At 39.3% G+C, this 15,037-nt stretch overlaps 1 protein-coding gene across 1 annotated transcript in view; it reads right to left on the reverse strand.

The window, feature by feature from the left end:
* Positions 1-627: 627 nt before the first annotated feature.
* RNF114 (ring finger protein 114) overlaps positions 628-15,037 on the reverse strand; it is a 15,435-nt gene continuing 1,025 nt past the window's right edge. Inside the window, exons 2-6 of the mRNA XM_072414139.1 lie at positions 13,228-13,378; positions 12,182-12,288; positions 7,203-7,317; positions 7,011-7,118; positions 628-5,218 (exon numbers count right to left, since the gene is read on the reverse strand). Of these exons, the coding sequence (XP_072270240.1) occupies positions 5,153-5,218; positions 7,011-7,118; positions 7,203-7,317; positions 12,182-12,288; positions 13,228-13,378 (547 nt within the window). The 3' untranslated portion in view covers positions 628-5,152. The remainder of the gene's footprint in view (positions 5,219-7,010; positions 7,119-7,202; positions 7,318-12,181; positions 12,289-13,227; positions 13,379-15,037) is intronic.

A 15,037-nucleotide genomic window follows, 5' to 3' on the forward strand; every position in this document is an offset into this window, starting at 1 on the left:
TACAATGGACTGTTTTGCCTGGAGGCCACAGGCATGCTGCATACAAAGAAATGCAAAGAAACACAGAAGGGGTCAAACAAAACAATGCAATGCTATGTGTATTGTCCATTAAAGTCAATGGTAGCATGCTGACCTTTATTCCAATTGCATATCAAATGTAAATCAACAAAGTTTGCCACCATGTGACTGTACACGGCTAACCTGGGTCTTGTTTTTGTATTGCAAGGCTTTACTACCTGGTTTAGAACCTGCTAACTTGTTCCTGTTCCCCATATGTCATCATATCACCGCCAATGACGGCAGGACCCTTTAACAACTCCACTGACTGACATTGGTTACAGCCAATAGGATTTGATGTGAGGGATGTTAATGGAAGAAAAAAAAGACCCATCCACTCAGGAATGGAGAATAGCACACAAGTGAACTTAAATTCATCTAATTATTACGGAAGGGAGAGGGGTATTCTGGGTAAAGCCCAGCTCTAAATTTCATTTTGATTGGCAGTCTATTACCCCACCTTAATTGATTGATTAGGTCTGTTAGAAATACAATTCCACTCCAACAAATAAATTGTAAATAGATAAAACACATACTTTCCAATGTAAAATATAAACACAACATAATATATAATTTATAAGTGTTTTATTGCTTCTCATCTCAGGACAGAAACATTGATCTGCAAAATCTGTAAAGATCACCCAATAGATTGGAATTATTGGTGAAGGTAAACAGAACATAAAACACAGGTCTGCCTGCTTTGTCAATGATAGAAGACAACACCACCCGGTAACATTCAGATCACCAGCTGATCCTCCTGGCTTTGTTCATAGCATTCAAGGCTTTATTTACATCAAAAGTGGAAATCAAAACACAGACTGGAAAAACCCACAGAACAGAGTAAAAGGTTTTGAACAATAGGGTGTAAATGAGTTCTTAAGGGCCACCTATTGCTTGCTTACCTTTTTCATGAATATATACAGGAGAGACATAACAAAAAAGTGTTAATGTTCTATAATGCCTATTATAATGTTACAAGTTGCCCAGGATATCTCTTTAAAATAAAGACAGACACGTGAATGCATTTATAAGTTGCAAACTGCATTGTTATTTTAACTGTTTGAACATTGTGTGTGTAATAAACTCAAAGTTAAAAAGAAATATTATACTTCCTATATCTTGTATCTGCCCCCCATGTCATTTTGAACACGATGCCTTCAGCAAATGGGCCTGCTTGGTCACACTGTCATCTTTGCTTTCTGTAAAGGTTAAGTGCACAATAGCGATAATGTCAGCACTACTTTAATAAGGAATGAATGGGTTGGGAATAGCATTTAGGGCACAAAAAGCAGACATATCATTTGGAGCTATAATACATTTACATAAATGTTTTTGTGCAGGAGTTACAAGTACAGCCACTGTTTAATTGAGTGGGGAACGGTTAGAACCCATCAAGTTTTTACTATCTAGTGTTCTATTATAAAGATTTACATTCATAACATCAATTTTACCAGACAAAAGTTAGGCAAGGCCCGCAATAGAGACACAAAAAGTAATTTAAAACTGACTGGGTTCTAGGCTTCTGCTAGGCATTTCTCATTTCTGTGCTGCTTTCACAGCCTGTCTGGTCAAATCTTTGTTAGCAGGACAGGAAGTGAAGGTAAACTTTACTAATAGACAGACTATACTTCCACATGCAACCCAACGGGGTTCTAATCCTTCCTCAGTTGAAAACCAAAAAGCATTTTGGATGAATATACACCTAAAGGTTCTGTTGAAACAAATGTACACTTCAGGCTTGTTTTCTTTGCACCCGAATGATGCAGCAAAGCTGAGCTTTATATAGATTTTCTTTTATATCCATTTACTGAACCTGTAAAGGGTACAAGTAGAGTATCTGCTAAGATGCATGGAAATCAGTTACATTAATCTGGCTGGCAAATCAAGACAACTGAAGAAATCAATAACTGGGAGGTTTAGCAGCCACAATGGAGTGATGAACATTGCAGGTGGGGATACTTTGGAAGGTAGGTCCTCCATATTGTGTAGATATGCTATGTGTACTTACACATTATAAGTTTGGTCACCAGTAGGAAATTTGTAATTACACTTTGATGATGAAACAGCCCATACAAGGCCTGCCTTATTTATTAATTTAGAAGAATAATAATAAAAAATAACGTGAACTGGAACAAAGTCAGGGAAAAAAATTGCAGTGTAACCAAAAACTACAACAACTAATACAGACACTTGTGCAGAAACTACTGGACACATTCCCACAAGGACTCGCCCACATACAATATTTTTATTCCGTAACGAAAATACAGAAATACATCTAAATGATAAAGTGAAGAAGGATTAGAACCCCTGTTTGTTTTTACACTCATCCTGGTGCCAATGGTTTTAAAATAGCAAGTCTGGAAAAAAACCTGCAGCAACCATACTTCTGAAATAAATCCTTGAAGGGGGTTCTAGCCTTTTCCTGCTCAATGTTTCATTACCATACATTATTATTGCAAAAAAAAGAGAGCAAGACTAACATCAAACATGTACAATGAAAATGTAAGTATTTAATTAAAAAAAAAAATCTATGACACCAGGTTATAACATCATATGCATCCATACCATAAAGCAGCCAAATGGAGGAGGAGGTAGGCAGAAATGTTAGGAAGCAAGCAGTGTGTACAATATATAGGTTGTGGAAGGGCCTTGCCCAAATTCTGATAACTGACTACAGAGGAGGCAGTTTAAAGCCCAGTACATCAGCAGATCTGCAGACAATTTTACGCACATCCAATCGATTCATTCTATATCCCATACAGTCATCAGTCAAAACTCCCAAATCACCTTACACACATTATTTCGGATGTACTCAAGCAGTCATACTGTATTTATTTCATGACAGTTACAAACACATTTGATCTATTTGCAACTGATCAGCTGCTCGATTCCCTTACGATTGACTTCAGATCTGATTTTTTTTTTGAGTTTTGAATTGAAAGTGAAAATAATTAATGTTCTAATCCTTTTACATGCAAAAAAGCTGGGTTCCGACACACACCTAAAACAGACCTTTCAGGGTAAACATAAGAATAGATTTTCAAAGAATTTTAACTTTGTGGTGAGGGGGATTGGGGTTAGCAAAAAACAATCCTTGCATTTGCTCTGAAAGGTCCACTTAAAAAAAACAAAAAAACCTGCTCAGTGAATTATGACTATGAAAATTGTGCCGACATCAAAACAGCTAGTCCTGAGGATTCGAATTCTACAGACAAGGACTAATTAAAAATCTTTAACCTTTCCTTCATTCATATCAACTAAAACACAGACAAAAATAACACAACCTATTTAAAAACAAACCATTTACACACGCACAAAACAAGATGGTAACTTCAGCTTTTCCCTGATATCAGAAACAGATAGAGAGCACCTGTTAGCGGCATAAGAGTGAGGAAGACAATATTAGGCCTTAATCAGTACTTGGGGAAGCCTGCCAATTTCCTGGAGCTGTAGTAACAAAACATCCAAGGAAATTCATGGTCTTGTTGTTAGCTTAGTGAGCGTAGATAGCAGACGCACTCATATACAATGCCCTACACTTCACTTCATTGAAAAACTGAATATTAATTATGTGCGTTATTTCAACAATATTCATTAAAAAGAATGACTCACAGACCCTGTCTAAGTGATCTTTTCTCAGAAAGCACCTGTCCACAGACCCAATTTCAGAACCTAAAATTAGCTGTCAAAATGTCCATTTGACTAATGAAACCTACCTACATGGCTTTAACAAAACATGTACCTGCCAAGCAAATGTATTACCTCTTATCAGACATGCCACGTATGCCTAATTACCAGGTAGACTTGGAACCCTAATAGACGTAGATTAGTATTAAGTCTTTTAAAGGGGATTGAAAACCTGATAGATATCAACTATCTAAATTAAAAGTGATGATGACCCCCAAAAGGTATCAGTAAGCACCACAATCTGTTGAGGGTAAAAAGCAATGGGCATGTATATATGTCCCCCTTCCTCCCACAATCCATTGCTTAGTATGTAAGTAATCAATTTGAGGTGGGAAGGTAATTAACGTAGTGTGTGTTTCTCTGTATCGGCATAGGATTAAGATGGAGGGGTTGTTGAAGCTACATAATATTACAGTGCTGAAAAAGATCACCATATTAGCTTGTTATATGGCTGGATAATTTGCTACAGTACTGAAAACAATTGTCATGTTTTTATTTTCCTAAAACTCCAGCCTCATTCACATGTGTCTTGGTTAGATGTATCTCCAGGGTTGTGTGCAAATCATTGCTTTAGAGCAGTTTACCAATAGTGGCAATGGTAGAACCTGCTTGCAGTTTTTTTTAACTAGGGAGCATGGGATAGGGCGACAGGTCATGCCTGAACAAGGACCTTTATAGCAAGAACACTAAGGTTTGTTTTAAAGAAAGCTGAAGAATTTGTAAGTATAAAAAGACTCCTTTGAAATGACACTAATATGCTAAAGATGGTATTAGATTTGATTTTTGTAATCTAATTGTATTGTCTTTAAATCTACTTTAAATGTTTTAAAACACATTTGTGTTTGCCTATTGAAAACAACCATTTAAGGGCTTTAAGATAAAGTGCAGTTATTCTGTTTGCCACCTTTGGCAGAACCAAATGATCCCATCCACAGATGAATATTTATGAAGATCCAGAACAGCAACAGACACTTCTGTACATATATTATTTTTTGAGCTGTGTCCTCACACCAAATACAGTTCCATAAAAATATATGTGGCTGTAACGTGTAAGTTAGAAATGACCAGGACGGTGAAGACTGAGCTGCCGGATGTAAACAAAGGAAAAAAAGTCATTGGACCGTGCTATGAATCTCTGGAGGGAGATAACAGGATAACTGCAGTTTGTCCTAAAATGCTGTTATTATTTAGGGCCCAGTTATTAAAAATGTTTTTCTTGGTAGACTCACAAACACACGCACACTTAACCTGACATAAAAAAGAACCCCTACTTTAGATTCTAACAGCAATAAAGTGAAGAGTCTTGTCACAAGGCCACAGCCATTATATATTTCATTCATCTGCAAAGACGTCCCAGCATGTTGTGTGGAGTCAGCTCATTTCATATGGGCTTCAGGTGGTGTTATTGTCAGTTATCCCTTAATGATCGCACAAGTGCTTCTTGCATCATAGCATCCTCATCAACTTCATAATCCTAGTAAAAACAGAGAAGGCTGTAGTAAATATTACACAACATTTTCAAAGCATAAAGTTCTGCAGTGACTGCAAATTTACTATTTAATAAATTACAATGGACCTCTCAAAAAATGCTACCTAACTAAATGTTAAGTGTACCTCAGCTGTACTATGAAATATCGATCTTTTGTCTGGAATTCCTTCCGAAAAACAGCAGAGCACAGTCTGGTATGTTAGGCTACGTACACATATCAGATGATGGTCCTCAGATAATCGCCTCAGGAGTGAAATTGAATGAGAATCTGGCGTGTGTACAGCGCTCATCGTTCAAAGATCCGTCCTGGCGGATCTACAAACGATTGTAATGAAAGTGAAGAAGAGAGAGCACAGGCTGCCACTCCGTCATTCCCCCTTCCCTTTCCATAGAGCACAATGGCACTGTATGTAATTGGCGAAAGGACAATGTGGTTCCTTTCTTCAAAAAGGGAGCAAAGTCATTACCGGGTAACTACAGACCGGTTAGTTTAATGTCCATAGTTGGAAAGATCCTAGGGAGTTTGATAAAGAACCACATAGAGGAGTTTCTGCTTGAAAATAATATTATATTTATAGTCAGCATGGCTTCAAGAAAGATCGATGTTGTCAAACAAATTTACTATCTTTTTATAAAGAAGTAACTAAACAGGTAGACAGTGGAGTGGCAGCTGATATAGCGTACTTGGACTTTGCTAAAGCATATGACACTGTACCCCACAGACGGTTAATATGCAAGTTAGGGTCAATAGGTTTAGAAAAGTCAATCTGTAAATGGATAGAGAACTGGCTTAAAGATCGCATCCAGAGAGTTGTAATTAATCATACTCTGAATGGGTCTAAGGTTATTAGTGGTGTACCCCAGGGTTCAGTGTTGGGACCTTTACTGTTTAACATCTTTATAAATGATAAAGTTTGGTATTAAAAGTACCATTTCTGTGTTTGCAGATGACACCAAACTATGTAATGGATTTAAGTCCATACAGGATGTCTATAATCTACAAGGAGACCTGGATGTACTGTTTGATTGAGCAGCCATACAGCAAATGACATTTAATATAGATAAATGTAAAGTTATGCACTTGGGGGCTAACAACATGCATGCTTCATACTGTCTAGGGGGAATACATTTGGGGGAGTCAGAAATGCAAAATGATCTGGGGGTTCTGGTGGATCAAAGACTTAATACCAATCGGCTCCCTCAGGAAATAGTTTCAACAAATACTATAGATTGCTTTAAGAAAAAGCTGGATGATTTCCAAAAGAATATATAACTGGGGATGATTTCTAAAAGAATATATAACTGGGGATTAAGGATTTATAGTAAAGATACCAGAGACTGTTGATCCAGGGAACATCTGATTGTCTTATGGAATGAGGAAATAATTTTTTTCCCTGTTGAAGCAAATTGTACCAGGGTTTTTTTTTGCCTTCCTCTCGACCAACTATGTCTTATAGAGTTTTATATCTGGGATATGTTTATTTCCCTAGTGGTTGAACTTGATGGACTTTTTTCAACCTGATCTACTATGTAACTATGTACAGCACTACTTCTGTAACCTCAGTTATCTATCTGAGATAATGCTACAGGTCACTGACAATTTAAACTGATTTGGTGATGTCACTAGTGTGATGCTCAAAGTTCTCTTAGGTGGAGAGGAAGATATACTTGAGGGAAACTATGACATGTAGAGCCCTGCTACCAATATGTACACCCCAGTAAATAGGTAGTGAGCAAAACTGGCAACTGCCCTTAGCAAACAAATAAGTATACTTACAACAAAAGTATCATAAGAGAATCTGTGGCGACGGTGAATATGCTCCATAAAGTTGGCACTTCTATAGCCAGGGTCCCCCCATGGCATGGAGGCACATATAGGGCAAACCTAATAACAATAAAAACAGCAAGTGTTCATAACACAGCAAACTATAATTGGAAATCTTAACACTAAAACCACACAAGGCCTTACCACAGGTGTTGGGTCACTAAAATGAAACTTCTTACAGTGATCCACTAGTCCTTCCTGGTCCAGATTCTGTTGCTGACAATAAGGACATATAAAAGTGAACCGATTTGGGATATCTCTAAAGGGAAGAACAAAAAAAAATGTTTTACTGAATAAACAGATAAAGTCATCTCTTTCAGCCATTCTGACATGCAACATCAACATAGAAACTGAATAAGTGAAAGTCTGTGGCTGGATTTTTCCCCATCGTGTAGTAATGTAGGCAACAGATACAAACCCAGTCAATTTTTTTCCCACCTGTGTCCCACTTGGATAATTTTTTATAGTACCTTCTTGTAAATACAGGAGCAAGCTAAAGGAAATCTGTCTTTGAAGGGACTCGGGGATCAGCACTCTTTTTTTTCCCCCATCTACGTCACCCAATCTCACGCCTGCGCAGTGCAAAATCAGGTGACGTACAAAGAAGGCCAAAAGATATGGCAGCGGCCAACGCTTCCTCCACTCTGGAATGAAGCAGGATACCAGGATGGGACCTGATCCAGGAAAGCTCCGGATGGATCTACGGATCTGTGAAAGTAGGGGTGAGTGCATTTTTTTTTTCAGTAGTTCAGTTTACTACTGCTTTAAGGAAACATCCAATTGGAGAATTTCTGTCCCTGGAACCTAAAATGACTGAGGACATCTTGTGGTGGAGAAGAGGTACTGCAGAGGACAGCTTTGCAGAGGAAATGAGTGTTGTGGAGATACATATAGATATTTCGCGGCGGGCGGCCTGGAGTTATGCTTTAAAGAAGTAAAATTTAAACCCAGCAGTAGGGGGTACATCAGAGGTAAGAAGGTAATTTTAAATATCTTCATGTTTCCAATCTTAACAAGCGCAAATACAATCTTCCTTCTTAATAATTTACAGCTCCACTGCAGCCTTTGGCTCATAATTCAGAAAGCTACACATGCAGGTTCAAAAGCACCGAATTAAGAAAATCACCTCTGCAGGTCGCACTAAATTACTTGTCATCAGAATTATGGCCCTTCATAGCAATGAGCAGGCAGGTGCATGCAGCTACAAGAGGAAATCTTACTTTCGATCTCTGGGAAATGCGGTGTGGCAGGGGCTGTTTGAGAAAGGCTGGATAAGCAAAACTGTAATTTTTAGCACGTAAAACAGGGCCTCTACACATATGTCAGTTCTGCATTTAGTAGTAGTTTCCATTTAAAAGAAGAATCTCATTCAAATCCCTATGATAGGTTCACAAGAGTGGTCATGGAAATGTAATGATTCACTGTTTAGAGATTCTGTGTGCGAGCGAGCTGTTATAGATACTATAAACAATTTTCTAAAAGATCATGAGGCTGACGAGACTCCACTGCCCTTTCAATGGGAAGCCTTTAAAGCAGTTCTCCGTGGGGTCTTGATTCAACAGGGGTCCAGACTTAAGAAAATTAGATCTCAGGAAATCGCTCGCACGCTTGACAATATAAGGCAATTAGAAAGATTGCATAAAAGCAGTATGTCCCCGGATGTATTTTCTGACCTTACATCTGCAAGAAGGCGATTATTGGAATTGTATGATTTTGCGCACCAAAAATATAGAGATAAATATCGTAAATCTTTTTACCAATACGGTGAAAAATGTGGCCGGTTACTGGCTAGGGGACTTCACCCGAGGTCGGCTGCAATGTATGTCCCTCATATTAGAAACAACAAGGGTAACCGCACGGCCTTTCCCCAGGAAATCTTATCAGAGTTTAGACAATATTATGCTGGTCTGTATAATATCCAGGCTGTACCGCACACCCCTTCTTCACTCATTGATTATATAGAATCCACTGCATTGCCGGAATTGGATTCTGAAGTATCCGCAAGCTTGGAATCTGCTTTTACAGTGGAGGAGGTATCTGCGGTAATCAAAAACACTCCGGCCGGTAAGAGTCCTGGTCCAGATGGGTATACACCCAAATTTTATAAGTTATTTGTAGAACTTCTAGCCCCGTTTATGACTAGGGTGTTTTCATCTATATCTGGGGACTCCTCTTTCCCTTCTCAAAGCCTGGAGGCACATATTGCTGTCATACCTAAACCCGGTAAAGATCATTCGCTTTGTTCAAATTACAGACCAATTTCCCTAATTAACGTGGACGCAAAACTTTTTTCTAAATTGATAGCTAATCGATTATCCCGACACCTACCGACCCTGATCCATACAGACCAAGTGGGCTTCATTAATGGTAGGGAAGCCAGAGATAATACACTGAAGACTATATTGATTACCCATGCAGCTAAAATAGCCAAAACCCCTATGTGCCTGCTATCAGTGGACGCTGAAAAAGCGTTTGACAGGGTAAATTGGGCCTTTATGTACCAATCATTACGTCAGATTGGTTTGGGCCCACTGATGATAGCCAGGATAGCCGCCTTATACTCATCCCCTACGGCTCGAGTACGGGTAAATGGGGGCCTGTCTACCCCATTCCCTATTGTTAACGGTACTAGACAAGGCTGTCCACTATCCCCGCTATTATATGCCATAGTGATGGAACATCTTGCAGTAGCATTGAGGTCGAACCCACAGGTGCAGGGGATTCAGATTGGGAAACATCACTATAAACTGTCTTTATTTGCAGATGACCTGTTACTGTATGTGTCATCCCCGCAGACTACCATCCCTGCCATTTTGGAGGAATTTGAAAAATTTGGAACTCTTAGTAATTTTAAAGTGGACTTTGATAAATCCGAAATTCTTAATATCTCCCTTCACTCTGCCCAGGTACAATACCTTAGAGACCGTACCTCTTTTAGACATTGTAATGAGAAACTCAAATATCTAGGTATCTATATAACAGACGATCCAACTAAATTATTTAGGTATAACTATGACCCACTGTTAAGTAAACTGAAGATGGAATTAAGTAGATATGAGCTACTCCCCCTTTCATGGTTCGCCAGAATCAATACCCTCAAAATGGACATTTTGCCCAAAATGCTATATATCTTCCAAACGGTCCCGATTTACTTGCCCCTGGCCTTCCTCAGTAAATTACAGACGCTTTGTAGGAGGTTCTTATGGAAAATGAGACGTCCAAGAATAGCATTTCGATATATTACCAGACCTAAACATTGTGGGGGAGCGGGGGTCCCTGATATTAGATCTTTTTATAGGGCGGCCCTACTAACTCGGATAGTTGATTGGTTCCATAATATAGAAAGGAAAAGCTGGGTAGTTTTGGAAAATGCTCTATCCCCAATTGACCTCTGTTGTATACCTTGGGTAAACAGATCCAAACTGCAATTTCTCCATCCATTACCCAGCATTACTTCTGATCTCCTACGAGAGTGGGACAATCTCCTTAAGACGGATCACTTGTCGACTGTAGTAGGACCTATGACTCCCTTGTTTGACAATCCCTCATTTCCACCGGCAATGAATGCTAAAAAATTCCTATCTTGGTCAGTTCAGGAGAATAGACAGTTAAGCAGTATACTCCAGAATGGAAGGATTCCACCATTCTCATCGCTTGGCACCAGGGTGCAGAGGCTCCCCTCAATGTGGATGCGATACAACCAGCTGTCCTCATTTGTCTCGACCTTTCCAGATAAGTGTCCCATACAGCGTAACCTCACGGCTTTTGAATCTGTACTACGCTCTCCTAATAGACCGATTCATGTGATATCACAAATCTACGAGATCCTGATTAAATTCCATACGAACAACGCCCCCACCTATACCAGATACTGGGAAAAGGAATTGGGAGAGGTTATCTCTCCGTTGGACTGGGAAAAAGTGTTTATTTTAACTCATAAAATGTCTCTTCCTTGTAAGGCTCAAGAGACCAATTACAAAATTATCTCTAGATGGTATCTTTGCCCCTCAGACGTCCACCGTATGTCTCTTTCCCTGTCCGATAGGTGTTGGCGTTGTCTTACCCATCAAGGCACAATGTTACATATATGGTGGGATTGTTCCAATATCCGTAAGTTGTGGTCTCAGATAGTAGATATCTATAACAATGTTTCTGGTTCAGATTTGAGGATTACCCCCCAGATAGCCTTGTTATCTATCCTACCATTTCCTTGCGGCTGCCAGGTCTGTTATTCCCAGGAAATGGAAACAGACCACAGCGCCATCCTTGAAAGATTGGTTTACAGAATTAGAAAAGATACAGCACTTGGAGAGGCTTGTAGCGGAGGACGACAATAAATGGGAACAATATAAGTTAATGTGGTCTGCATGGGACTGGTTCAAGGAATCCACCCAATTTAAAAGTTCTTTGGCATTAACCTAAGCTAATCAATGAGAGAGTATCAGTGTAGTTCAAATTATCTTGAAATGATACGTAATGCTCTGATAGTTTAAATGTAGGCTTGGCCAGTCGGGCGCTTCCCCCCCTCACCTCCCTTCCCCTTCCCCCTTATCCACCCTGCTGAACCCTTATCTCTTCCCTGGGCTGTTTAGTTGATTATTCCCCCCCCTTTTTTGTTAACTAGTATTATGCAAGTGCTTTTTTGATATACCTGTCAGATATATCCAGAGATGAGTATGTTAGTTGATCCACTAAATGCATGTGTTGGATTAGTTTCTCTATTCCAATTAATGCAGGGGTATTTGTTTTTCTTGCTCCTTTTTGACATGTATATTTTATTGTTGTATTTCCCTTTAACCCCGGTTTATATGTTCTGGCGGCTGTATAAGCACTCATTTGTACTGTTAGACAATTGTTAAATGTAAAATGTCACATGTATTTTCATACTGTTTGTACTTGATGTGACGGGAGATCCTAGGTCCTCCCCTTTTGTTCTGTTCATATACGTGATATTTTCTTTTATGTCCTGACTTTTCAAAAATTTTAATAAAACTGATTGAAATAAAAAAAGAAGAATCTGTGTGTTTCTTGTGTATTCACAGAACTTATTTCCACACTGCAGGCACTTTACTGGATAGCACTCAATAGATACCCCAGGCTAATGTGGCGGGCAGGTCACTTACTTGGCATTTGGTGACTTGTCCTTAGTCACTGACTTGATGCCTTCCATTACATAATTCTGGTACTGGGAGCAGCTTACAGAGTGGGCACGCATGTTGCAAAGAAGCATCTGTGGAGAAAATCAGTAAATCATGTAAGCAATAAAGTACCTTTGTGCATCGGATGGAAATCCCTGTGCTTTATCAGAAAAGGGAAATACCACTTCAAAAAAAGAAATGCATCATACCTGTTTTCACCTAACTGCTTGAGTCTGGAGGGGAATTTATGTTTGAGACACACATAAGGCCCAGAAAAAAAAAATGATTATTCAAGGTTGCAATGTAAGTAAAGGTAATACATATACAAAAAAAACAAAATAAAATTTTGTCAGCTTTTTTTGTGGTGTGGCTTTCACACAATCTTAAATACCACGGGGTCCTATGCGCTCATCTAATTTGCTGCTATTTTTTGTCACCACTATCCATAGTTTTAGGTGGTAGTGTGTTAAAAAATTCTAGTTAATCCTTAATCCTGAGGTAAGGAGGCGGTAGTAGAAGAAATTCACTCACAAGGGTACCATCCAGTATCGGCTAAGCATACTCTCCATTCACAGCGGCTGCTATTGCAGAAGGCAGACAGTTCAATGTGATTAAGAATGTGTAGATTTCTGTCACAAAACTATCACAGCACCTGGGAGTCAGTCAGAGGCAGCCTTTAGCGTGGGAATTTCTGCTATTCTGCCATGTTATTTTCATTAAAGCTGTGAATGTTCTGGAATCTGGTGAGGTCACTCACATATCACTTTGTTATCATTAATAAAAGAGCCAATGGAGAATCTCTACTCCAATTTGTTATAGCTGCACCTTGCACGATTATTCCAGCTTCATCTACATTTTGCCCAGTAAAGAAATCGCAACATCATGCTTGTCATAGTGAGGCCAATAAATCCTAGTAACTCGACAAACAAATCCCTCCTATTTACCAATGCACCCCACAATATATTTGTCGCAGAGGGCAGGTACATTTCACACAGTAAAAACAGTATGAGAATCTCCAACTCAATAATTACCTTTGAACTGCAACCTTTACAAGAGGCCTGCGTTTCCCTCATCTGCTTCTCTAAGTCAAATGCCTTTGTGCTAGAAGAAAGCCTGCTGCGGCACACAGCACACGAAGGGTTTCTCTGTGTCATGCACTGCTCAAAGCACAGCATACAGAATCTGCAAAGGTAAAAAAGCAAATTAGTCACAATCGAGAAGGCTTCATGTTTTTATAGTGAATAATTTCTCAGTTTCTGTAAAGCAGAACTCCAGAATGAAACAAAAGTATTTAAACCTAATTGCCCTGCATTCTAAAAAAGAATAAGATAAAAAGCATTTCCTACTGCAATATTCACCTCCTATCCAAATATGTCCCCCAAAAACTTATTTGTCTGAAAGTTAAGAGTCATGGACAAACCCCTGGAAAGTGCATTCATGTCCTCACAATACTTTTGACTAAACAAAAGTAACTAACCACTTTGTTTATTTAGGGAAGTAGGGCAACCATAGGAAGGTCCTGCGACACCACTATACCTACCTGAATATTGCAGAAGTATCTATATGGACAAAAGATGCATAGTTCCTTCTGTCTTTGCTCCTGAAAACAGTTTTTTTATCACTACCTGCTAGGTTTATTGTCAAGAAAATGTAAATCTCTTCAACCCTGACAGCAGTTAAAACCCAGTTAACAGCAGTTAAAAGTGTTATAGATACCAGGCTGGGAGAAATGTATTAGAAATGTTACCTTTTTTTTAAGTGAAATCTCAAAGTTAGTTCGTAAGACCACATAACAAATATTTGCTTCAGTGGTTGGTGTTCAGACATTTCTTAGGAGTTGGATAGAGTGATGAGGGGTAAGAAGGTCAGTCAAACTTAAAATAATGTCTGTGTCAACACAAGAGAATTTTCTCATTATTTACCAAGCATGGCATGAGAGGAATTAGAAATTTCCAAAAATCTGTGTGGTTGGGGAAACCACCTTTGTCAGAGGAACTGGTAACCCATTAGAAAATATCTCCTCTGTGCTGGTTCTGGTTACAAATGTCAAATGTTTGATTTCTTCTCATCCACCACCCCCTCCTTCATAACAATGGCCACTAAGCCAGGGAGGATAAGTCTCCACAGAGGGGAAAAAAGACATTAAAAATGTGACAGTGGGTCATATATCCTTCAACATTTATTTTAAAGCATTAAAAACGTTTTGCTAAACAGGCCACTAAATTAAATGCAAGTGCTTTCATTTGATAATAGTAAGAAAACAACCCACTCACAATTCCAATTACAGCTTACAAAAAGCACCAACAGGTAGTCCCTGGGTTATGGACATCCGACATAAGGACGACTCCTAGATACAAACAGGGCTTCCCTGCACACCATGGAGGCTTGATAGGGCGGAGGGTGGGGGGATTTCTTCTGATTTGCAGAAGAAATATTTTGCTAAACACAGCTAAGGTTGTGGGTGGTATTAGGGGGTGAACTCTTTCTGCAGCCTCCTGTAACTCTTTAATGAGCAAGACAAACCCTGCAGTTGTTTCTTTGCATATCAAAGCACAGCTTGCTCCAGAAGTTAATGAATGTCTGGGCTCCATAAAGTTTTTTTTGTTTTTTTGCTTTGTTTGTGAATAAATCACAGCGAGGATTTTATACTTTATACTGACACCACACTGCCTAATAATATGTCGAGACAAACATCTGTGCTAATTGCATTTATTAAAATAATGTACCTATTCAGACTTACATACAACCGGGGGCAGCCGCCGCTGGAAGAGCGCGACCGCCGGGGGCAGCCGCCGCTGGAAGAGCGCGACCGCCGGGGGCAGCCGCCGCTGGAAGAGCGCG

Source organism: Pyxicephalus adspersus, chromosome 6 (genome assembly GCF_032062135.1).
Source record: "Pyxicephalus adspersus chromosome 6, UCB_Pads_2.0, whole genome shotgun sequence".
NCBI lineage: Eukaryota > Metazoa > Chordata > Amphibia > Anura > Pyxicephalidae > Pyxicephalus > Pyxicephalus adspersus.